General features: G+C 36.7%; 1 protein-coding gene across 1 annotated transcript in view; it reads right to left on the minus strand.

The window, feature by feature from the left end:
* Positions 1-27,398, minus strand: part of NBEAL1 (neurobeachin-like 1) — a 173,940-nt gene that overhangs the window by 127,559 nt on the left and 18,983 nt on the right. The window contains exons 5-9 of the mRNA XM_008574031.1: positions 26,918-27,045; positions 19,375-19,457; positions 14,736-14,821; positions 9,964-10,270; positions 8,386-8,492 (exon numbers count right to left, since the gene is read on the minus strand). Coding sequence (XP_008572253.1) covers positions 8,386-8,492; positions 9,964-10,270; positions 14,736-14,821; positions 19,375-19,457; positions 26,918-27,045 — 711 coding nt within the window. The remainder of the gene's footprint in view (positions 1-8,385; positions 8,493-9,963; positions 10,271-14,735; positions 14,822-19,374; positions 19,458-26,917; positions 27,046-27,398) is intronic.

Raw genomic sequence — 27,398 nt, forward strand, 5'->3', positions numbered from 1 at the left:
CATGTTTATCTATTCTTTCTTGATCTTTATGTCTTTACATTGATGCCTTGGCATTTGAAGAGACTTCTACCTCTTCCAGGATTTATAGGTGTTCTTTGGTAGTGTTAGATCTTTACTGGTTAATATCTAATTACTATTAGACCTAACATGAGAGATAGATTTCCAAAACAATAATAGTTGGGAACTTTTAACACCCCACTTTCAGCAAAGGACAGATAGAAAATTAATCAGGTAACATCGGAATTAATCTCTACTCTAGACTGATTACACCTAACAGACATATACAGACCACTTCATCCAACAGCTGCAAAATACACATTTTTCTCAGCAGCACACATAACATTCTATAAAATAGACCATATGTTATTTCACAAAACAAGGCTCAACAAATTTTAAAAAACTGAGATCATGTCAATTCAACTACTTTGTCTGACTCACTGGCCTCTGAATGGCTCCTCTTTTTCAGCTGTTTTGGCTCTTGCCCCTGCATGGATCCATGGGAACCCTATTAGTGGTCTTGCTGTCCTGGGGGCCACCAACATCCTCTTCTCCCCTGCCACCTCGAAGTCACTCCATCTGAAGGACACAGCTGTGGCTTCTGCAGGCTCCTGCTTCATGCGCTCAGCAACTCCAGCATTAAAGTTGCCATGGCCTGGAAGGCTTCAAGCAATTTTTTCTTTTTCTCATCATGGTTTCTCCCACCTTCATGAATTCCATAGGTTTCTCTTCCTCTTCTCCTGAGCTCCAGCGGCCCCAGCTTGGCTGATGTTACATTTTTATAGTTGTAGATCGGTTGATTTGGAGGAGAGAATGATGCTAGGGACCATCTATTCTGCCATCTTGACTGGAACTCCCCCAAATACACTTTTAATAACATTTTTACAAGAAACCTGTATAGTGTAGCATCACTAAGAAAATAATTACTTTTTTTCTAAGAAGATTTCCTCTGCCTTATCCTTCCCTTACTTTTTTTTTTCCTTTTTGTCTTTTTTACTGACCGGTAATGGGATCGCAACCCTCGGTGTCGCGCCTGTACCGGGGACCGGCAACGGGATCTCAACCCTCGGTGTTGCGCCCGCACCACGCTCAGCCAGTGAGCGGGAACTGGTCTCCACATGGGATCCGAACCCTCAGCAGGAGCGCCTCCGCGCTCCCAAGCGGTGCACTCTCCAGTGCGCCACTGGGTCGGCCCTCCCTTCACTTTTTACTCAACTTTTTGTGCCATTGGGTGAGCTATATGTGCCTAAATCAGTAGAAGGACAGAAATAAAGATAAAAGCAGAAATAAATGAATTATAGATTTTAAAAAAATACAAAAGATCGATGAAACAGTTGTTTTTTTAAAAGATAAACAAAATCAATAAATCTTTAGCTAGACTAACGAAGGGAAAATAGAGAGACTCTAATAAATAAATGATAAATGAAAAAGGAGACATTACAACAGATACCACAGAAATACAAAGGATAAGAGGCTACTACCAACAAATAACTATATGTGAAAAAATTGGAAAACCTATAAGAAATGAATAAATTCCTGGACAATTACAACTTACCAAGGTTGAATCATGAAGAACCAGAAAACCTAAACATACCAATAATGAGTAATGAGATTGAAGCAATAATTAAAAGTCCCCCAACAAAGAAAACTCCAGGACCAGAAGGTTTTACTGCTGAATTCTATCAAACATTTACAGAACAACTAATACCAATTCTTCTCAAACTCTTCCAAAAAATTGAAGGGGAGGGAATACTTCCAAACTCATGTTACAAGGCCAACATTAACCTTATACCAAAACTGGAAAAAGATAAAACAAAAAAAGAAAACTACAGACCACTATCCCAAATGAGCACAGAAGTGAAGATCCTCAATAAAATACTAGCAAACAGATTCCAACAACATGTTAAAAAGATCATTCACTATGATCAAGTGGGATTCATCCCAGGGATGCAGGCATGGTTCAACATACACAAGTGAACAAATGTGATACATTATGTCAACAGAACGAAGGGCAAAAAACCATATGATCACATCAATAGATGAAGAAAAAAAGCACGTGATAAAATCCAACACACCTTCATGATAAAATCATTCAACAAACTAGGTATAGAAGGAACATACCTCAACACAATAAAGGCCATATATGACAAACCCACAGCTAGTATCATACTGAATGGACAAAAATTGGAGGTTTTTCCTCTTAGCATGAGAACAAGACAAGGAGGCCCACTTTCCCCACTCTTATTTGACATGGTACTGGCAGTTCTAGCTAGCACAAATAAGGCAAGAGAAAGCAGTAAAGAGCATTCAAATTGGAAAGGAAGTCAAACTATCCCTATTTGCAGATGACATGATCATACACACAGAAAACCCTAAAGACTCCACCAAAAAATTACTAGAACTAATAAATGAATTCAGTATAATGGCAGGATACAAAATCAATACACAAAAACCAATAGCCTTCCTATACACCAATAGTGAAATAGCTAAAGAAGAAATCGAGGAAGTAATTCCATTCACAATAGCTACCAAAAAAAAAAAAAAAAAAAAAGAAATACCTACAAGTAAATTTAACCTAGGAGGTGAAAGACCTCTAAAATGAAAACTATAAAACATTGGTGAAAAAAAAATGAAGAGGACATAAATAAATGGAAAGATATACCATATTCATGGGTTAGAAGAATTAACATCATTAACATATCCATATTACCCAAAGCAATCTACTCAATACAATCTCTATCAAAATAACAATGACATTCTTCACAGCAATAGAAAAAAATTATCTTAAAATTTGTACGGAACCACAAAAGATCCCATACAGCTAGAGCAATCTTGAATGAAAAGAACAAATTGGTGGCATCACACTTCCTGACTTCAGAATATACTATAAAGTTATAGGGCCGAGCCCATGGCACACTCGGGAGAGTGCAGCAGCACTCCTGCTGCGGGTTCGGATCCTATATAGGGATGACCGGTGTACTCACAGCGCTCACTGGCTGAGCGCGGTGCGGCTGGTCTCAAAAAGGACAAAAAAAAAAAAATTTTTGAAAAAGTGATCCTCAGATCTAAAGGCTTTGTTACATCTTGAAGAAAATATCAACAGCCCTAGTTAACTTTGGGATTACAATGATTATTGATTCTGTGTTTTCAGAGAAACTCAAATACTCTCTCCTCTCTCTTCACTTCTTGACCAAAGCATGGTACTGGCATAAAAATAGACAAATAGATCAATGGAACAGAATACAAGAGCCCAGAAACAAACCCACAAATATATTTACAGCCAACTGATTTTAACAAAGGAGCCAAGAATATACAGTGGGGAAAGTACAGTCTCTTCAACAAATGGTCCAGGGAAAACTGGATATCCATATGCAGAAGACTGAAACTAGACCCCTATGTATCACCTCAAAAATCAGCTCAAAAGGGATTAAAGACCTGCAACTATGAAACTACTATGAAAAAACACAGCAGAAATGCTATATGAAATGGGAGTGAGCAGTGCTTTTTTGAGCAAGACTACAAAGGCATAGGCAACTAAAGCAAAAACATACAAATGTGACTACATCAAGCTATAAAGCATCTGCACAGCAAGGGACACTATCAACAAAGCAAAGACACAACCAACAAAATGGGAGAAAGTATCTGTAAACTACACATCAGACAGGAGTTAATATCCAGAATATATAGGGAACTCAAACAACTCGACAGCAAAAAACCAAATAACCCAATTAAAAAATGGGCAAAAGACTTGAACAGACATTTCTCAAAATAAAAGACATACAAATGGCCAACAAGTACATGAAAAAATGCTCAAAAGCACTGATCATCAGGGAAATGCAAATTAAAACCACAAGGAAATATCATCTTACCCCAGTTAGAATGGCTATTATCAACAAGACTAAAATAACAAATTGGAGAGGATGAGGAGAAAAGGGAACCTTCCTACATTGTTGGTGGGAGTGTAAATTGGTATAGCCATTGAGGAAAACAGTACGGAGGTTACTCAGATAACTAAAAACAGATCTACATTATGATCCAGCTATCCCACTACTAAGTATATACTCAAAGGAAATGAAATCAATTTATCAAAGACACCTGCACTCTCATGTTCACTGCAATGCTATTCCCAATAGCTGAGATGCTTTTGTGCCCTAAATGCCCATCAACATATGAATGGATTAAAAAAAACTGTGGTATATATATGCAATGGAATACTACTCAGGTATAAAAAGAAATGATATCCTATCATTTGAGGTAACACATATGGAACTGGAAACCATCATGTTAAGTTAAAACAGTCAGGCACCTAAGGACAAATACCACATGGTCTCATTCATATGTGGAAACTGAAGAAAAATTGGTTCTCATAGAACTAGAGTAGAATAATGGTTAACAGAAACAGGGAGGGGAGGGATATGCCAGGGAGGAGAAGGGGTGGACTAACGGGTACAAAACTATGCTACCTACCCTAAGTGATGCACTGTGTAATATATGCATGTATTGAAACAACATACTGTACCCCACAAAAATAAATATAAATAGAAATGAAAACAAAAAAGAAAATATTATTAGATATCTCATCTCAAAAAATAAAATAAAATAAAAATTATCAGCAAGACAATATGTCAAAAAGCCATTATAAAATGCAAAACTTAAAAAAATTACCCTCACCAAACCCTTTCCTTTTTTATTATGTATTTGTATAAAGCATTTCCAATCTGGTTTTAAAGTAAACCAAGTAAAAGATAAGAAATATTTCTATTTTATTTAACTAATTAATTTACTTTTTTGGCTGGCTGGCTGGTAGGGGGATCCAAATCCTTGACCTTAGAATATTTGTATTTTAGTGAAGTTGAAATTCTGACTTGGAAAAAAAAAAAAAGAGTTCATCTGAGAAACAACTTTCAGAATAACCCAGAGGTCTACCATTATTGATGGAAATTAAGATAAAAGCTCTTTCAGAATTACAGTAAGAATGATGAAACAAGTGCTAATTTTAAAACGGCACATATAGCTCACCCAATGGCACAAAAAGTTGAGTAAAAAGTGAGGGAAGGATAAGGCAGAGGAAATCTTCTTAGAAAAAAGTAATTATTTTCTTAGTGATGCTACACTATACAGGTTTCTTGTAAAAATGTTATTAAAAGTGTATTTGGGGGAGTTCCAGTCAAGATGGCAGAATAGATGGTCCCTAGCATCATTCTCTCCTCCAAATCAACCGATCTACAACTATAAAAATGTAACATCAGCCAAGCTGGGGCCGCTGGAGCTCAGGAGAAGAGGAAGAGTTACCTATGGAATTCATGAAGGCGGGAGAAACCATGATGAGAAAAAGAAAATACTGCTTGAAGCCTTCCAGGCCATGGCAACTTTAATGCTGGAGTTGCTGAGCGCATGAAGCAGGAGCCTGCAGAAGCCACAGCTGTGTCCTTCAGATGGAGTGACTTCGAGGTGGCAGGGGAGAGGAGGATGTTGGTGGCCCCCAGGACAGCAAGACCACTAATAGGGTTCCCATGGACCCATGCAGGGGCAAGAGCCAAAACAGCTGAAAAAGAGGAGCCATTCAGAGGCCAGTGAGTCAATGCAAGGGACCAGCGCAGGACCCATCCCATGGAAAGTGTTCTAGTACAAGCGATTGGGGGAGATAGGCCCACTGGGAGAACACTGGGACACAGCAAGGACAGCCGATCTGTCCCCCAATCAGCGCAGGACCACTCAGAGGAGACTGGTCGGGAATGCAGAATTGCATGGCGTGCAGTTTGATGAAAAGACTCAGGCCCAGATCAGAGTTTCTACACAACACAGGTGCACTGAGTCTCTGGAGAGCCAGAAGTACCTATAAGGTTGACCATTAAACCCGGAGCTGTACAAAAAGCCTTCCCTAGGGAAACAGCAGCAAAGCAGCAATTTAGCTCAACCACACAGCTCAAGTACTGGTTCCCACAGGAAGTTACCCCATGTGAGAAGTAAGCAAAGGAAAAAAATTAGTTCCAACCCAGGCACATCACCAGCACCTTGGGGCTACCAGGAGACATGAGGCATGGAGCTGGAGACAACACTCCCATCCACAACCGGGCACACCGCCAGCACCTCGTAGCCCACCCAGGGACCTGAGGTATGGAGAAGAGGACAGGACCCCCCCACCCACAACCATGTACACCGCACCAACGCCTCAGGGCCTGCCCAGGGACCTGAGGCAATGAGAAGGGGACCAAACCCCCCGCCCCCACAACCAGGCGCACTGTGCCAGTGCCTTTTGGCCAACCCAGGGACCTGAGGTATGGAGCCAGGGACCAGACCCTCCCCACAACCAGGCACACCACCAGCACCAAGGAGCATGCCAAAAAAATCACCTCCGTGTGGGTGGCCCAGCACAGCCACCACAATAACCACAGCTGCCAAAAAAGCAGCTAGACACCACAACCACCTTGCAGATTGTCTGCCAGCCACTGGAGTGCATTGACACAAGGAGAGTCATCAGCAGAGATAAAGAACAGAAAAGGATGTTGTTGGGTGGCAGCTCCCTTCCTGGCACAGATGGTTGCTACACCTAATGATGACTGCTTGTTCCCTTCTTTGTTTTTCACACATGTTCAGGATGGCACCTGGAGGATGTAAAGGGGGAGTGACTATGGTGTCGGGTAAAACCTCACCCCATTTACGGGGCTTAGCATCATTGGTGCAGAGAGTCTTCCGGGCTCATGGACACTTCATGATCTTTACTATAAGCATAGGCAGGAGCCATGCATGCATGCATGACCTATAGGGTGATTGGCTTGTTAGGTGGAGACCCCTGCCAGAATCCCCTGCCCAATTAGCCTATTTATGCATAAATATGTAGGCTTTGAGTTGAATAAACAGAACTGCTTGACAGAACCCCCACTTGACAGAACCCCCACTGCATCTGAGTGTTCTTTTGCAAGCTGGGTTGGGGCCGGTGGCTGCACTTACCTATCTCCTGGGCTCTCCCGCCCTGCTCCCTCTTGCACAGGGAGGAGGAGGCAGGGAGTAATCTTCAGCCTCGTTCCCTTGCGCCAAAGTTGTCAGGGCGCCAGCGTGGGCGCCGACTCCCCCCCACCCCAACGGGATGTCTCTCTCCACAAAGCCCATTTCAGAGTGACAGAAGAAGCATCTGCTCTATGATAATACTGGGGGACCTGATCACACCTCTCACGATGGGACAGATCATCTAGGCAACAAATCAACAGAGTAACCATTATTCTTTCAGAAGGAGAGAAGAAATCTAGGATAATCGGAGCAGGGAGGGCAGAGGGAGAGGGGAATGGGGAGAGATTGGACAAGGGGCATAAAGAATAATTACGATTTATAACAATATATATGCTAGTAGTATTGATTTGATTAACATATCTCAAAGTTGAATCCCCCAAAATATGTATAATCAGTTTTGATTCAATAAAAATTAAAAAAAATTTTTTTAAAGTGTATTTTGGGAAGAGAGAACACCTAGAACCCCAGACAAATCAATGGAATCTCTATGAGCCAGAAACAATTTTCTAAAGGAGTTTAAATTCAGAAATATATTGACATAACTTCTTAACCCATTTATATACTTTAAATAAGCAAGAAGTACACTGATAAAATATATGGAATCAATATAAAACTTATATTTATCAGAAACTGCTAGCAAGATAATGGACATAGTCAAAGCCACTACCAATTCTGGCCTAAATTTCCCATTAGTTTCCTAACTGGTCTCTCTTCTTCTATACAATAGCCAAAGTAATCTTTTAATCACAATGAATATTTGTTAAACACAATAAATATTTGTTAAATTAATCTATTTAGTTAATAAAAATAAAGCCATTTCTTATACAAAATCATCATTTAGCCAATGACATACAATTTGAGCTGGAATAATAGGTTTGCACTGAGCAATCCACATATTTTATCTAATACACTCTATAGTCAATGGCATACATTTATAGGATAGATAAGTTGCAGTTGGGTTTATAGACTGTGGTAGAAGACTGAGTTTCCATGAAAAACTGAATTGTTTTACAAAGAATTAAAGGCAAAATCTTGATTGTTTAAGTATGCTCTTACACACATAGCTAGAAAAGATCAAAAGCAATTAATGACTTTAAAGGTCCTCAAAGATATTTCTAGATGGAACTGAAAATAAAACACTTAATGAACTGAAATGCTCATCACACAAAAAAATTAGTTTCCAGTTTGACTACCTTTAAGGTTTTTAGATAGTTAGAAGTATATAATACTAGTTTCAATTCCAGATAAAACTTAGTTATATAATTAAATACAAACACAAATTAACTATAAAAATTTAGTAATATGCTCAATTTTGAATCAAAACATAAACAAAACAATAGCTTCTTAAAATCAAAGACAATAATCATAATAGAAAAATACCTTGCAGTTCTGTAGCAGTCGTATCAAATGTTCAAAGCAATTACTGTTAAGAAAAATGGCCTGAAGAACAGGCCTATCTGTGCAATCTAACATGGCTGTGATGGTATCTAGGAAAATAAAACCAAAATCATCCATGTAAAATTGAAAATTTAAGATAATACAAGCATTTAATCATATTTTTAATTTAGGCTTTTCAATTGACAAAAAAATGCAAATTAATTGGGACATAATAGGGGTAAGGAGTAGAAAACAAAATCCGTAATTATTGCTTGTTAGGAAAGTGAACATTTTTACATGTTACTATTTGAAATATTTAAATTTTTATATATATTTCCCACAGATTATTTAGTTGTTCTTCCATTATAAGGCTCAAGTCCAACCAAATATTGTGCCTAACTTGCTAGTAATAAGCAACAACTGGTTATATTTGGTAACAATCCCATTTATATATTATAAAATTAACATATGGCCATTATGAAAGTGAGACTTAGGTAATTAATCCATTTGTGAAGATGTTTTGTTCTTGTTGCCTACTGAAGGGATATCCCCATCCAGAAATCAAAGGACATCTGGCAAGGGTAATACCATATTTCCTAACAAAAAAGAAGTCCATTCAATATAGACTCAAACTTACTTATAAACTTACTATTTATAATAATTTTAAAACATGACATGTTATAACACATAAAATAATTAAAACTATATAAGATGAATCTTAATTTCCTATAGAAACAAATGTTGTAATGAATCATTTTTCAAGAGATTTCGATGTCCAATATTTTTAAGTTGAAGTGTCACACGCACACACATAAACACATAGAAGCATTTTTATGTCTCTAAAAGCTATACACCAAACCATTAATGCTGGTTATGTTTGGGTAGTAGGATATAAAGAACTTTTATTTTCTTCTTATTTATCTGAATTTCCTAGTTTAGCTGTACTGAAGATATTTTATTTCTATAATAAGGAGAGGCTCTGAGGAAAAGCAAAAACAAAAAAAACCAGAGGCCCTCTAGAGGAAGGAGAGATGGTGAAGTGACCTCTACAAAAATCTTTTTTGTGTGTGTGACCGGTAAGGGGATCGCAACCCTTGGTGTGGTGTCGCCCTCACAGCACTCAGCCAGTGAGCGCACCGGCCATCCCTATATAGGATCCGAACCCGCGGCGGGAGCGTCGCTGCACCTCCAAGCGCCACACTCTCCCGAGTGCACCACGGGGCCAGCCCTACAAAAATCTTATAGAGACATAACAATAGTGACTAACACATGGTTACTTTCTGAAAATTTATTTTTTCTAGAATTTCAAAGCCATAGCTGATTTTCTTTTTAACACTGATGCTTTTAGTGAATTACACTTTCAAAAAAAGAATACAGAGACTCAACTTAGTTAGTCACTGTTAAAGCAAAGATATGTAAACAAACAAATCTATATTAATTATTTGGAAGTCAAAATCTAAACAATCACACAATCTATGAATTAAACAAGCAATACTTTCTGTACAATGGCCTTGTATTTCAAAAGAAAGTGGGAATTATCAAAGTAAAAAAAAGATTCAGAGTAAACTAGATAATACTTACTCAGCATTTTGATCTGTAGAGATATAAACCGGCTTTCCCACTGTCTGGACCTCCTTTGATTAGGTACAGCTGAATGATCAGAATTTAGCAATTTAAAATAGTTCTCCAGAATAGTACTGGTTTCCACTTGACGTTTGTCAGAGCTGCTACTGAGAAGGATATGTACCACTTCTGTAAGGCACTTCAGAGTTAATTCTACCTTCCTACCCACTTCTTCAGGATCACCGTCCTCCCCAGAATCACAATCTGCCAAAACTTGCATAAGAACTTCCATGGTGGCTGGAGAAATTGCTTGCAAAGCATTCCTCTGAAACATTAGACACAATACAAATGAAACCCAAACCTAACAGAAGTTCTGAATGTTTACAACAGCAAAGAGAATTTAATAAATCTATAGACAACTTTTTATTTTAATAAATCAACATAAAAAAATTTTTAGCAGACACTTTGACAGACACTGCTAGTGTTTTGCACATTAAGTCTTCCCTTCCTCTACTGTACTATCAGAAAACTCACTTTCTACCCTCTCTTGCAGATAGGGGTAGTCATGTGACATAGTTCTGGTCAAGCATATAAGGCAGTAGACTATGGAGAGGGTATCACTTTACATATCACAAGGTTAGGACTTCGGCTCTTTCACCTACTTCCTGCCCGGAATGCAGGCATAGTGCTAGGAGCTACCTTTATTTCATGCGAAAAGCCCCATAATTAAAGTGGCAGGCTACAGAGAGCAGAAGATGAAAGGACCTTAGTCCTTGGTGTTATCATTATGCTCCTGTACCAACTCAGAACTGCCTTCATCTGGATTTCTTATTCAAGAATAAAATAATAACAATAACAATGACAATCTTGATTTGGTTAAGCCTCTCTCAGATTTTCTGTCACAGCAAATCCATCTCAACTGATTTAGATATATAAGATGACTGCCTTGGCTCTGATTCTACAAACATATTTCTGAAACTCCACACACTAAGTTATTGGTAGCTATTAGGTGACCTGGGAAACGTGAAAAAAAAACCCAACATACTTTGCCCTGAATTATTAAACTGAAATATAATGAAACAGAACATGGTTATGCAAAATCATCTGAAAGTAACAGTATGTTGGCCATTAGGACTTGTTATTGTCAATCATTATTAATATAATAAAGAATATCAATAATAACAAGTACTACTATGAAAGAAACTGCTGAACGCCCATCCAATATTCAGTCTCCCCAACCTTCCTTATTAATAGAGCCCCTTATGTTTTCCTGGTCACATAACCACCCAGGAAAAAAATCACATTTCGTAATCTTCCCTCCTGCTAAGGAGGCTGAGGAAGCAAGTTTTATTAAATTTTTTATCTGGACATACTTGCTTTCTTTGAAGTCATATGACGAAGTTCAGCGAATGAGATAAAAAGACAGTAAGTGTCAGCTTTTCAAGTATTTCTTTAAAAGACAGGTGGTGCATACTGTTTGTCTCCTCCTACTTCATAATCCCCCCCATCTTTGTGCCCAAAATGGAAACATGATGGCCAGAACTCCAGAAGCTATCTTGCTGCGTGAGACTGAATAGTAAGGATAGTTACACATTCAAAAGCACCTGAGTCCCTGAAGATCCTAGAACCAACCAAATTAACTCTGGATAGTTTACTACTTTTTTTTTTTCTAAAGAGAGGGAAAAGTAAACTAACTTAAACTGCTACTTACACCAAATCATAAATCTGATACAACTGTAGTTTACTTAGTTTTTATAAGTGCAGGTACTTTCTTAAATGCTTTACATCTGTTATGTGTCATTTAGTCTTCACAATTATCCTCTAACTGTTACTATTACGAATAAAGAAACTAAAACACGTGCAAATAGTTTACCCAAGGTTGTACGACTAGTTAGAGATGGACATGGGACTCAAACCTAGGTCAGTCTGGCTCCAAAGCCCTTGCTCTTAACATAACACAAAACAAAACAACTGTATTTTTTATTCACGGGTCTAAAGAACAATTATGCCAACAGGAAGCCCAGGCACAATGCTTTGGAAAAGGAGTCCAGTCACTGGACTTCAATTTTTCTGTTTTTTATGACAATATCACTTTTATGCCTTTAGATATTCAGTTCATCTAAATACCCTTGGTAATGCTATATTCAACAATTAATCTTCTTTCTTTGATATAAATCTAACTATAGCTATGCCCTGATCATAAGGATTTTGAGTATCTTCAGTACATAAAATAGTAAATTGGGCCTATTCTAGTATCTACTTGATTTTCATGTCAGTTTTCATTATGGAAATCTCTTGGGCTTAATTATCCCTGGGCATTAACAAGTCTCTGCGTGTTCAAAAAGAGAATGGGATCCAATCAGCTTCTCCAATAGTCAATAACGATGCCACTTCCATTTTCATTCATATGTACTTATTTGCAGTAGTACAGAAATGATGGAAATGGGGAGATACTGACCCAAAAGAAGGATATCAGCTAATACAGGAAGATGATTAAGCAAATTTAAACTGGTTAAAGCAAATTAAAATTAGATTCCGGTTACCATCCCTCTTACTGCAAGGTGACTCTTATCTCCCACAGAGTGCAGAAGAGAAGCCCACATAGCCTACCAGTAAACCTAAGTAGGGATTCTGGCTAGGTACCAAAAAGGGGATAGGATAAATAAAACAAAAGAGAAGGAATGTTCAGTACTGCTCTGGAAGCTAACAGGGTACTAGGTATGAGGGGGAAAAAAATATCTAAAACAAACAAAAAAACGGCCCACAAGGGCCATTTGATGAAAAATGGTAATACAGAGAGAAAACAAAAACAGAACAAGATAAGGAAGAAAGAGAAATTACAGCAGCACCAACAGACAGGAAACTCTTAATCTCAGGATGGTATTTACAAGATTAATATCCAAAATATATTTAAATTGGGCACATTAAATAAAAGAGATTACCTAAATATTTAAAATCATTTGTTTATGATGCTCACGTTGAAAAATGAAAATTACACTCTCTCAAATCTCCAAACAGAATAGGAAATGAAAAAAGTATCAAATAAATGACAATTGCCTACTCCTATAAGATTAAAGATTCCCTACTGCTATAAAATAAAAAGAACCTCATGAGAAGCACTTGAACTCAAATGTCTAAATATTAACCTCCATGATGTCTCCCTGAATGTAGAAAAGGATTTCTTCCTAATGCCCAAAATGATAAAGTAATATGCCTAGTTTATTACTGGCTTAATTTTATATCTTTAAATAATATTTTATTGAGGCTTTTAAAATATAACACAAAACAAACATTACACAAATACAAAAAATGTAAGTGTTCCTAAGTTTTTAAATAAAATTGTAATTTAAACACATAATTTGCTATAACAATATAAAGAACATAGTACATTAATGTTAGTAAAAGAATGTTTCATGTGAAAGAAAAAGCTAATAGCTAAAAAAAAAAAAAGGAAGATAAGAACTTTCAACCTAAGAGAGAGAAAGGGGCAGAGAAAAAGGGAAAAGTAAGGAATTCAAGAGATCTGTAAATTTGGATGGAAAAATATCTTTATTTTCACTAACCTCTAACTGAAATTTAGTATTTCCTTCAAATTTAAATGTAAGCAATAAAGCATAGTAGCATAAGTAATTCTTGTGAATTTGTCATAGATCTATGCATTTTCAAATATTAGTTTGTTGCAGTATCTCAAAACATCTCTTTTTTGAAAGATGAACATATATTCATCTCTTCTTTGAAATTACATTAGTTACTAGACTTGCTGCTGTATCCTTTTATTTCATGTGTTCTATAGAAGCACATATTACTATGTCACAAATTTGTTTCATTAATATTTTAGTAACTGTATTTCAGTATAATTGGTTTCCTTCGTGACCTTATATATTTTATTTTAGGCATTTAAAAACATTCTGATTCTGACAAAGGGCTTTATCAGACTGCCAAAAGGATATGTGATACAAAAAGTGATAGGAACTTCTAATCCAAGCTGTGTGGTTTAAGAAAACATGTAGAATGTTGTTTCTGAACTGTAATCCTATTGTCAACTAGTATTTATACTCAAAGTTTGCCACAGACAGCTTTTAAGATGGTCAACTTAAAAAAAAATTACTAGAAATTTGTTCTTTTAAATAATAAGAAACTAGTTGGGTTTGTTGACAAAATGCACATAAACTTGTATATATGCATTAGGTAATTCTACGTAGACAAGAGTGACTAAAATCATATATCTCTGGAAACCAAGCTGCTAGAGTTTGAGTTCATCAAGTGGACTAATAGGGCTGACTTCCTCAACAAGCTGAAGTAAGAAGTAGCAGCTGAAAGTCAACACAAATTAGAACTTACAGCATCGGGCCGGCCCAGTGGCGCACTGGAGAGTGCGCCGCTTGGGAGCGCGGCGGCGCTCCTGCCGAGGGTTCGGATCCCATGTGGAGACCGGTTCCCGCTCACTGGTTGAGCGCAGCGTGGGTGCAACACCGAGGGTTGCGATCCCATTGCCGGTCAGTAAAAAAGACAAAAAGGAAAAAAAAAAAAAAAAAAAAAAAACTTACAGCATCAAAAACTGTTAAATCTGGTTACTTATCCAATAATTTTACTGCAAGTGCTACTTAGATTTTTTGGAAGACAATAAATGAAAGAACTAAGTAGATTAGTTTTAAACAAGATATACACTCAGCAATATTTGTATGGTTCATGAAATTATAAAAAGACAAAGAATATATTAAATAATCCATAGAAAGCTTTTTGGACTATTAACTATTATTTTATATATTAATTTTCAGCACTTTCCTCACCTGCCCACCAGCTACAATGGCTCCAAAGAGATGCAATAAGCAACACTTAAGACTTTCCTTGAGATGTTCGCTTTCCTGAAAACATTCTGTGAATATAATACACAAATAAACAAATCAATAAGATTTCTCTTTCACAATATGACTTATCTCTAAGGAATGTCTGACACTGAAACATGAACTATTTGTAAAAAGGCTACAATGTGTTAAATGGCAAGGGTGATATGCACTTTGTCATAGGAAAGGAAAGGAGGAACCATCTCTCAGGTACCATTTTAGAGACTTTATGTCATCTCATTTAATTTTTGTAATACTCCATATAAAGATGGTATTTTGCCCCCATTTATAAATGAGCAAATAGAAGGTCAGAAGTTAATATCTCGCCTGAAGATGGCTCCTAAGTGACAGAGCTAGAAATTAATCCAGATCTGACAAAATTAGAGGTCTCTTTACTACTACTAATGCCTCTTATTACTGTAACCGACTATAATTAGTCAGTTATAAAATAAAAGAGTTAGACAAAAAGATTTCATAGGCCACTCCAGGGCCAATATTCTAAAATTTTAATACCAATAGTAATCTTTCTTTTAACATCATAAACTATTTTATTGTTTTTAAAAGGTGATACACACACATGACAAAGAAAAATTAAAATGGAATAAAAGAGCTAAAAGGAAAAATAAGTCTCCCTCTGACTGACCTATTCCTCATTCTAGCACATTACCACCAGCTTAAAAAAAAGAAAAAGCTAAACATATACTCCTGCATCATGCATATTTTTTTTTAACAATACATCCTGGATATTATTACATCTTAACAGATACATCTGACATTCATTTTATGAATAGAAACCATACACCACTACAATGACATATCTTTATTTAATCAGTTCTCTACTGATAAACCGTTACACTTGTACCTTTCTTTTGATGCTGATAATTCTGTAATGAATATCCTCTTGCATACATTATTAGAGACTTAAACAAGACTATTATGATAGAATTATCTTCAGTATTATACATAACAAACATTACCCAAAAGAAACAGCTTTGAGGTAAAATGTATTGACAGAATTTATAATTAAAAAATTAAGTCACTCCAGCTGTGTTGGAATAACTGGCACTATACATGGCTTCTTGCTACAAACAACTAGAACACTGGACAAAATAGGTTCCAAAAATTGGGTCACAGAACTGTGAAATACAAAAGAAGGAAAACAAAGTGGGCTCAAAGGTCACCTCAGATTCCAATTTGAAGATACTTTCTGGACTACTGCACAGAAAGGGGTTAATCTTAAAAGAACACGCTATTTGCCGAATTGAGGAGCCAGAAATCAAAGTTTGGTGAGGCCTAGGCAACTGGAATTTGTGAAGCAGAGTACTGGAGTAAAAGAAGCTATACAAAGAAAGGACTTCAGAAATATGCATAGGGCTCACTTTGTGTCTGAGTATCAATTCTCACATGACAGTGTGAAATTCCACAAGACGAGCAAAAAACTGCAAAGAAGCTCTAAGCTGAATAATTCTCTGATTTCACACAGGGCTGGAAGATGACAGAGTTCTATTCAGCCACAGTGGACACACAAGAAAGGTAACACATATAAATGATGTAAAAAGATGTACCAAGTAAACTCTAATCATAAAATTGCTGGGGTGGTTATATTATTATCCAATAAAGTAGGAAAAGAATATTACCATGGCTAAAGAGGAACACTTCGTTATAAAAAATAGTCCATGCTAACACAACTCAGTAAATTTAAATTGACTAAAGTCATGAAGAGTATACTCTCACTGTAATGGAATTATATTAGAAAGTCACAGAAAAAAAATATCTGGAGACTCTTTTCATGAAGATAGCACCAAAAGCAAAGGAAGCCACTGAAGCCAAAGCCAAAGCAAAGGCTTTGAAGGCCAAGAAAGCAGTGCTAAAAGGTGTCCATGGCTACAAAGAAAAGACAACCCACATGCCACCCATCTTCTGGTGGCCCAAGACACTGTGGCTCCAAAAGCAATCCAAATATCCTCAGAAGAGCATTTGCAGAAGAAACAAGCTTGACCACTGTGCCATCATGACAATTCCCCTAACAACTGAGTAGGCTATAAAAAAGACAGAAGATAACACATTTGTGTTCACTGCGGATGTCAAGGCCAATAAGCATCAGATCAAATAGGCTGTGAAGAAGCTCTATGACACTGACATGACCAAAGTTAACACTCTGATCAGGTCTGATAGAAAGAAGAAGGCAATATGTTTGACTGGCTCTTGATACGAGGCTTTGAATGTTGTCAACAAAATTGGGGATCATCTAAACTGAGCCCAGCAGACTAATTCTAAATATAAATTTTTTCACCGTAAAGAAAAAAGGATTTGAAAACTCCCCAAACATTTGGAGATTAAACAACACATTTCCTTTTTTTAAATTTAAATTATTTTTTAATTGGCAAATACAAATTGTATATATTTATGGTGTACAAAATGATTTTTGAATATGTATACATTGTCAAATAGCTAAATCAAGCTAATCAACATATGCATACATATTTTCTCGTGGGGAAAACATATAAAAATTACTATTCTCTTAGCAATCTTCAAGTATATAATACATTTAGTCACCACGTTGTATGATAAATCTCTTGAACTAATTGAAATTTTGTGACCAAATTCTCCCTAGTCACCCCTCAACAACACCTTTCTCAATAACCATTGTGTTAAAAAAGGAATAACAAAAAAAGTTAGAAATTATTTTATATCAAATGAAAATTAAGATGAACATACAGAAATCTGTGTGACACAGCTAAAGCAATGCTTTGTGAAAAATGTATAGCTTAAAATGTTTCATATTAGAAAAGAAGATTAAAAAACAGAAGGTCTAATTAAAAATCAAAGGTTCCACTCTAAGAAGCTAGAAAAAGAAGAGCAAATTAAACTGGAAGTAAAGGGAGGCAAAGACAATAAGGGAAGACATAATCGAGATGGCTGACTAGAGGTGCCCAACACTCATCTCCTTCACAAAGAAGGACCAAAACAACATAACTACATGTCAAGTCGATGCAGTTAAAGTATGTGGAAAAAGGCCGGCCTGGTGGCGCACTGCTACAGTGCGCCGCTTGGGAAGCGCGGCGGCGCTCCCGTCCGAGGGTTCGGATCCCACATACAGACCGGCTCCCGCTCACTGGCTGAGCGAGGCATGGGAGCAGCACCGAGGCTTGCAATCCCGTTGCCGGTCCCCGGTCCGGTCCGGTGCGGGGGCAACACTGAGGGTTGCGATCCGTTGCCGGACACGGAAAAAAAAAAAAAAAAAAAAAAAAAAAAAAAAGCATGTGGAAAAAATCAACATCCATTAATAAAAACTATTGAAAAATTAGAATTAGAATGAAACTTCCTCTACTTAATGAAGGGAATCTATAAAAAAAAAATCTATAGTTAGCATCACACTTAATGGAGAAAAACTAAAATTTTTCCCTCTACATGTTGGAACAAGGCATGAATGTTCTCTCTCACCACGTCTATACCAAAGTATAAAAAGGTATATAGCTTGGAAAGGAAAAAGTAAGACTTTTTTATAGACAAGATGATTGTATGCAGTGTATATAAAACCCTAAGGAATAATATATATAAGGGCTATTACAATTTATGTGTGAATTTAGCAAGGTCACAGGATACAAGATCAATATACAAAAATAAATTGTATTTCTACATACTAGCAATAACCAATTGAAAAATACAATGTAAACAAATCATTTACAAAGCATAAAAAATATAAAATACTTCGGGATAAATTAACGAAATATTTGCAATGACCTTTATATGCAAGATACAAAAGCTTCTATGGGGTATTCTGCTTCAGAGCCAGGGTGGCTCCCACACCCACCAATTTGATCTCATAACCTCACTTGGAGTACCAAAGAATCACCTGTGAACTGCTGTGAGGCCTCCTGCTCAACAGAAGTACCTTACACTGTTCCACCAGCACACAGGATCTAGTGTTCTGAATTCTCTAAGTGAGGTTAGTTCCAGGCATGGGCTATCGTGAATACATGAGTTTAATTATCTAGCTAAAGTCAGTATCATGACTGGTGGTCAAGCAGAGTGGGTACTGTAATCATCTTCACCAAGCAATCAAACAAAGGACTATTTCTGCCTTCTTTTATTTCATAGGAAAAAAAAAAAGAGAGAGAGAGAAATGAAGCAAATATGGCAAAGTATTGAGATCTGACAAATTTGAGTGGGAAACACACTCAAGAATACACACAGTGCTCCTTTTCCTTTTACATTCTGCAAATTTTTCTACATTCTTGAAAGATGGCGTAATCCTTTTTTAAGAAAGAAAACTAGGGCTCCTATAAGTCACATATATAATAGCCAACTCTCTTAAATTTCCTATTTTCAGTAAAAATTCTGAAGTTTCAAAATATACTACTATCATTAAAATATTCACCTCTTCTCAGAAAAACACTTTGAGAATAGTAAATTAAATAAAACAGAACAATAATCACAGCCAAACATAAATCAAGTACTACAGTTATAGGTTCTTCCAACTTTTATCTTATAAATTAACAGAGCTGAATCAAGGTCAGAATCAGAGTAAAATAATCATAGTAAGATGAAAATCAAAGTAAGAGAAATTACAGATGTTACTTACGATAGAAGAAAGGGACAAACTCCACTGTGAGAGAAGCCGGTTTATATTTCTGTCTGCTCTTTTCCACAGTACTAAGGATTCGTCTATGATTAAAAAGAAGTTAATAACAAATTATAACATGGTCAAACAGGCACAATTATAAGAACAATTAAAAGCAAATTTAATACTTTACTTTTGATTTGTATATTAAACAATAAATTTCCAGAAGTCTAATCACCTGATTAACATAATGAAAATGTATTTCTGCAATTTGTGATTAATGACTTATTCTAAAGTCCCTGCATTAGATGTACCATATGAACATAAATAATTTCCATATTTGTAGTAAAAACAATATAAAACATAATGAAAAGGAGAGAGAACTATTATATATATTGAAACACAAAAATTAAAGTATAAGTAGTTTGCACTGCATGTTAATAGAGCTAAAAATGAACTTCAGTCTTGTATCATTTTTTGAACATAGAATATTTGATTGGTCCAATATTATTTGCTTTTTTTGAGTTTTTTTTCCTGGAGTATTTTTTTTTTTTTTTTTTTTTTTTTTTTTTCCTGGGTTTTTTTTTTTTTTTTTTGTTTTTTTTTTCCGGGAGTTTTTTTTTTTTTTTTTTGTTTTTTTTTTCCGGGAGTTTTTTTTTTTTTTTTTTGTTTTTTTTTTCCGGGAGTTTTTTTTTTTTTTTTTTGTTTTTTTTTTCCGGGAGTTTTTTTTTTTTTTTTTTGTTTTTTTTTTCCGGGAGTTTTTTTTTTTTTTTTTTGTCTTTTTCCGTGTCCGGCAACGGATCGCAACCCTCAGTGTTGCCCCCGTACCAGACCGGGGACCGGCAACGGGACTGCAACCCTCGGCGTTGCTCCCGCGCCTCGCTCAGCCAGTGAGCGGGAACCGGTCTGTATGTGGGATCCGAACCCTTGGGCGGGAGCGCCGCCGCGCTTCCCAAGCGGCGCACTATCCAGTGCGCCACCGGACCAGCCCTTCCTGGAGTATTTTATTTACTTATTTTTTCCCATTTCATTATTTTTATTTATTTTTTAATTTACTGATGTACACTGTAGTTGATTTTCATGTCCCTTTACCAGTTGTTCCTTTCCCTCCTCTCTCCCTCACCCCCACCAACATTCCAATATTATTTGACATTTGAGCCGAGCATCTAGAACTTAGCAGATGCTAATACATATCAGCTGGTTTCTGATAGAGCTGCAAATTGTTTGTTTGCATCAAAGTTTTCTAAGTTCACGTACTCTGGTTAATTTTAGTCATGCTTTTTTGTACTCCCATCATGCTCCCATCGTTCCTAGGACATAATGGTTTTTCTTGATTTTTTAACTTTGTATTTGGAAATAAGTTGAAGCTTTCACAAAAGTTGCAATAAGAACAACACAAAGAACATCAAATATGGTTTACCCAGGTTCACTGTTAACATTTTATACCGGGCCGAGCCCGTGGCACACTCGGGAGAGTGCTGCGCTGGGAGTGCAGCAGCGCTCCCGTCGCGGGTTCGGATCCTATATAGGGATGACCGGTGCGCTCACAGCACTCACTGGCTGAGCGCGGCGCGGCCGGTTTCAAAAAGGACAAAAAAAAAAAAAAAAAAACATTTTATACCAAATCATCATTTGTTCACTTTCTTTCCATATATAGTACACATATATTTACATACACACATACAATATTTTTCAGAACATTTAAGGGAAAATGACATATATCATGTCCCTTTACCTCTTAATACTTTATTGAGTAATTACTAAGAATAGGGATATTGTCTTACATAACACCACAGTATACTTATAAATATCAATATATAAGTGATATAATACTCTTATCTAATCTACCATTCATATTCCAGATTTGTCAATTCAATCAATAATATTCTTTACAGCATTTCCCCTCTTTCCAGTACAACTTCCTGTCCAGGGGCAGATACTGCATTTAATGTCTCCCTAACCTCCTTTAAATCTTAAACATTTCCACCTCTCTGACATTTTTAAAGAACGCCGAACCCCATCCCCTCCTTTTTTTTTATTAGAATGTTCAGCATTTTAGATTTGCTTGATGTTTCCTCACACTTAGATTCAGACTATGCATTCTTGGCTGGAATACACATAAGACATATCCTTCTCAGGGTATCAAATGTGGAGTCACATGATGTCTATCTGCTTCTTACTGCTGATGTTAATTTTGATCACCCAGTCGAGTGGTTATTTGGTCCAGTACTGTCTAAAATAATTAGTAATTTTTCATTTACAAGTGATAAGCAATCTGAGGAGACATTTTAAAACCATGCACATACCATGATCCTTATCAAAACATCCCCCTGGATTTAGCAACCATTAATAATTCTTGCCTGATCCAATCTTTGTTCTGTTTTGTTTTGGGAAGCTGGCTGGTATAGGGATCTGAACCCTTGACTTTGACGTTACAAGGCTGTGCTCTAACCAATTGAGCAAATCAGCCAGCCCCTGCCTGATCCAATCTTTACTATGATGTGTGCGAAATGCTGATTTTTTTTTTCCAATTCCAGCATTCCCTCTCCATTTACTAATTGACACCTGACTTTCTACTGCAAGAGCCTTCACTTCTCCCTTCTCTATCACTGGTACAGCCTCATGATTTCCCTTTTTTTCTTGAGTAGTTTATAATTCCTTGTTGTAATTATTTTTGTGCATATATTGTCCCAGATTTGGCAAGTAGGAGCCCCAGGACATAATTTAGCACAATTAAATTATCTTTGTGGGCAGGCAATGAGTCCTATTAAACTTAAACTGGCACAAAGTAGAAATTTAAAACATATGCTTTTGAATAAATGTTGAAATGAATGAGCAAGTCATTCTGAGGAAAGATTTTCTTCCCTATATTTGTTTTAGCTCCACTTGATGAAATTTGAGAGATTCTGCAAATAGAATCAAAATTGAGCTAATAGAATAATCAAATCTTTTAAAGAAATTATATTACATATGGAGTTATGAAAAGCATCTATTTGTTTCATCAAACAAAAAAAAAGAAATATAATTTTAAATAGCTCTGTATTTGTAATTATGCTAATTTTAATTAAATATGTTCTAAACTGGTTTAGCTGTTTTGGTAAACAAGCACAAACAATGAATAAGAAAATATATTCTAAATTTCCATTTAACTTCAGAATCAGATTAATAAATGGTGTTATTGCTATGGATCCTCTGTATAAGTCATCCATGAGCGGTGGATTTCTCCTAATTTCATGATTTAATCTCCCTGTCAAAGTCAAAGTAACCCAAGTCTGAATCCCTTGTCTTAACATCTACCTCTGAAGCATTCTTACATTACTGGCAAGATTGTTATACACATTAGAGATAATACACAGACAGCTTCTAGCATAATTCCTGGCAAATATATCGCACTCATTTACTAAGTGCCAGTACTCATCCTCTACTCCGTTGTCCTTCCTGTTGCCATCTTACATATGTAGAAAACTCTTCCTATGATACAGTATTTAAGTATTTCCTTCATGTTTTTGGCTCTCAAAAGTTTGGTTTGGGGCCAGCCCGGTGGCGCACTGGATAGTGTGCCGCTTGGGAAGCGCGGCGGCGCTCCCGCCCGAGGGTTCGGATCCCACATACAGACCGGTTCCCGCTCACTGGCTGAGCGAGGCGCGGGAGCAACACCGAGGGTTGCGATCCCGTTGCCGGTCCCCGGTCCGGTACGGGGGCAACACTGAGGGTTGCGATCCGTTGCCGGACACGGAAAAAGACAAAAAAGACAAAAAAAAAAAAAAAAAAAAAAAATTTTGGTTTGTTTTCAATTACCAATTTCATTTAATTCGTTATTAGATTATCTTTTTATAAATCTTCTCTCCTTCCCCCATCTTTAAATTCATTTTGCTCTTATTATTAAGGATTCCTTAAAAAGCCTCTCCTCTGTCATTTTTAGACTGATTTTATGTTCCTCCTTTTGTATCTGTCTTGCTGTCTATAAAGAAAAATTCTATGTCATTGTTTCAAAATTTAAAATTTTCTCTTAGATTTGCCATTTCTGACAAGTCTAAGGTGGAGGATAGAGAAGTAGCAAGAGTGGGAGGAAGAGAAATTTCTGGCATACATGTCAAAATAGAGGGAACATTGATTAGATGGGAACCAAAGTGTTAAATGAGTAAGTATAAAGGCTATAAATGAAGCACTGTTACATGCTTCTTTGTATTTTTAAAGAGTCATAAGCAGTGCACAGGCACAGACAAAAAGTAGTCACTGGGCTGTCTGCCAATTATTTCCATTTCTACCCCTTCTAGTCACATGGTAGAATGAACTTCTTGGCCCCATTGTAGTAGATTGGGACATGTGATTAGTTCTGGCCAATGAGTTCAGAATGAAAATATGTCATGTGGCATGACCAAACGAAAGCATTAAATTGCCAATGTGAGACCTTTACAACTTTCCTCTCTCTCACATGCTAACTAGCAAAGCCTAAGATGCTGGCTGCTCTGTCATCTTGGGACCTTGCGTGACTATGATAAGTAGAAGCTCCCTGCCTACCCACAGTAGACAGCCAGCATGAACAAGAAATAAACCTTTGTTATTCTAAGCCCTTTGTTTGTTACTGCAGTGTAGTTTTGCCCATCCTGAGTGATACAACATCTTTGCAAAGAAAAATTCAGAGATTTTTCTCCCTGGAAAAATGGACATATTAAAGGTCAATAGAAAAGGAAGTATTCAGAGATCATTAGTACCTTCTCATTAATATACAGTCAAGAAGTCTTAGAACAATGTGATGGCTAATTTTATATTAAGTTGGAGGGTGTTTTTGGAAGAGATTAACTGGTAAACTGATAAGCTTTGCTTAAAGCAGATTGCTTTCTGTAATGTGAGCAAGCCTCATCCAATTGATTAAAAGCCTGAACAGAACAAAAAGCCTGGCCTCCCTGAGCAAAAGAGAATTCTCTAGCTGACTGCATTTGGACTTCCTCAGTACCATCAGTTCTCCTGGGTCTCGGACCTGCCTGCCTTCTTGCTGGACTAGAACAGCAATTTCCTGGGTCTCTGTCTGCAGGCCTTCAGATTGGAACTGTACCATCAGCTCTCCTGGGTCTCCGGACTGCCCACCTTCTTACTGGACTGGAACATCAGTTCTCCTGGGTCTTTGGCCTGCCAGCCTTCTTACTAGACTGGAACATCAGGTCTCCTGGGTCTCCGGCCTGCCAGCCTTCTTACTGGACTGGAATATCACTTCTCCTGGGTCTGTCTGCAGGCCTTCATACTGGAACTGTACCATCAACTCTCCTGGGTGCCTGCCTGTCACCCTTTGGAATGGAACTGTATCATTAGCTTTCCTGGGTCACTAGTGATACTGACCCACACTGTAGAGTTGGACTTGCCAACCTCCATAATCACGTGACCCAATTCCTTATAATAATTTAATCTCTCTCTCTACACACACACACCATACACATCCTGTTGGTTCTGTTTCTCTGGAGAATCCCAACTAAGACACACAATTTCTCTCAAAGTATAAAGGAAGGTAAACATATAAATAAACAGATAGAGGCCGGCCCGTGGCTCACTCGGTAGAGTGCGGTGCTGATAACACCAAGGCCCTGGGTTCAGATCCCATATAGGGATGGCCGGTTTGCTCACTGTCTGAGCGTGGTGCTGAAAACACCAAGCCAAGGGCTGAGATCCCCTTACCGGTCATCTTTAAAAAATAAATAAATAAATAAATAAATAAATAAACAGATAGGATTGTTACATTTATTAATTGGGATACACGTTCCTATTATTTCTATTTCTTACTTCTTGCCTTAACTAAAGGATTTGTTTTTAATTGACAAATAAGAATTACATATATTTTATGGTGTACAACATGATGTTTTGAAATATGTATATATTGCAGGAATGGCTAAATAAAGCTAATATATATATTAGCTCACATACTTTTCTTTTTGTGATGAGAAAATTTAAAAACTGCTACTCTTAGCAATTTTCAAGCACACAATACACTATTATTAACTAGTCACCATGTTGTACAATTAGATGTCTTGATCTTATTCCTCCTGTCTAAATGAAATTTTATATCCTTTGACCAACATCTTCCCCATCTCTCCCTGCTCCCAGGATGTATTCTCATTGCAATAAAATATTATATGACTATATAGAACATACAAAGTGTATTACCACATAGTCTACATAAATGTTCTCTTCATTATCAGTTCCTCACCATCATGTAATGGTGGCTATTCAAAGTGAAGGTACACTACCCTGGAAACCCTGAAAAGCCTATAAAAACCATTTGGTAATGAAATGTTGATTTTAGTAACAAAATGTTGCAATAATGTTGCAGAGAGTGGGAATTATTTATAAGTGGGTCAGGTTAAATTGAAAATGGAAAATCTTGAGGAAATCTGAGAGACCTAATAAGTGACTGACAGTGATGACACAACTCTTCCCATTCTGTGCCCACAGTTAAGAATTACATGAGTGAATTTAAAACTCTTCTCTTTCAACTCTGTAGTAGAAATTAAGCTATTGTCACTAAGCTACAAACCGACCCTTCTATATTTTCTCTGCTTTGTGATGCTGAGGCAGGCACTCTGCAAGCTGCATTTTTCTTTTTCCAGCTGCCTTTCTTTTGGGGTCCCCAACATTGGATACTAGATGGAACCTGGAAGTAAGAGTGAAGGGACTGGTTCCATATTCTTCTTTTTTGTTGCACTTGTCAGCATTGATCCAGCAACAGTTCTTAACTATGGCAGTGTCAGCTAATTCCTTTCTTCAGATTATTTTTGGCAGTCCCAGAACCAGCCTCTTCATGGCAGCTCAGCAATATCAGCACCACCTAAGCAATGCTCCTTCCTCAGAGGTCTGAGCCACAGTGCTGCAGGGCCTCTTCTTCAAATATCTAGATTCTGATAATTCTAATCTCTTTCCTTTGTTCCCAAAGCCCCGGGGAAGTAGGTGTTTCCTGGAAGTCACTATCTCTGTTTTACCTCAATGTTCCTCCCTTTGCTTTTGCAGTTGTCTAATATCTGTTTAACAATTTCCTTGTATTATATTCTCTCTCTTATTTTTTGTTTTTTGGCCTCTGGCCCATAGAGGGATGGAACCCTGCACCTTGGTATTATCAGCACAACGCTCTAACCAAGGGAGCTAACTGGCCAGCTACATTATCTCTTTTTTTAATACTTAGTATGGTTTTAATTTTCCTGACTGACACAAGTTCCACAATTAAAAAAAGATAAAATATTGCTAAAAGCATTTTCAAATATAAAATGTTTTTTAAAAAGAGAACTTTTCTTGAAAAATATGTACACTGTCTTTGATGTTACTGTGTTTTTAATATTTATTATCGTGTTATTCGTATTCAACTGCATTGGAAAATACAAGTTCAAAGTACATACAATTATCTGGAACAGGTATTTACTAATAATTCATTACCTCCAACATATTTTTCTATCTCAGAGATAAACTTTGGGTCTTGTACACATCTTTCCAATTGCTTTCATAGAAAAGATGACCTGCTTTGAAGATCGCATACACTATGACACTCTGGTTTTAAATGAATATTATAATTTATAAGACATACCCTGAAATTCTATGTCTCCAATTCCGATATGGATCATATAAACTTTCACAAAATGCCAATGCATGGATCACAAATTCTTCAATAGATGTCTGATCTGCCATTTCCTTCTCTTTTTTTTTGCTTTTTAACTGAGAATAAACATAAAATTAAAGACATGTTTCATTCATCATCTAACAATAAATTGTTTTTATTCAAATAAGGCTAACTTCACTTTTGAGTCTAAAAAAGTCATTTAATCATATGGACTGAATATGCCGTCTCAATTTTTATTTATTTTTTATTTTATAAATTTTTAAAAAAATTTTATCAATATACAATGTAGTTGATTTTCATGTCCCTTTATTGATTCCTCCCATCCCCCCTCAATTTTTAAATATTTGCTAGGATAGGTTTAAAATAGCTAGTGAAACATTTTTTGAGAAAGCAATATTTTTTTAGTAAGAGGGATATATGATGACTAAAAAATAAATACATAAAACCA

The sequence above is a fragment of the Galeopterus variegatus genome, unplaced genomic scaffold, assembly GCF_000696425.1.
Source record: "Galeopterus variegatus unplaced genomic scaffold, G_variegatus-3.0.2 Scaffold985, whole genome shotgun sequence".
NCBI classification, from domain to species: Eukaryota; Metazoa; Chordata; class Mammalia; order Dermoptera; family Cynocephalidae; genus Galeopterus; species Galeopterus variegatus.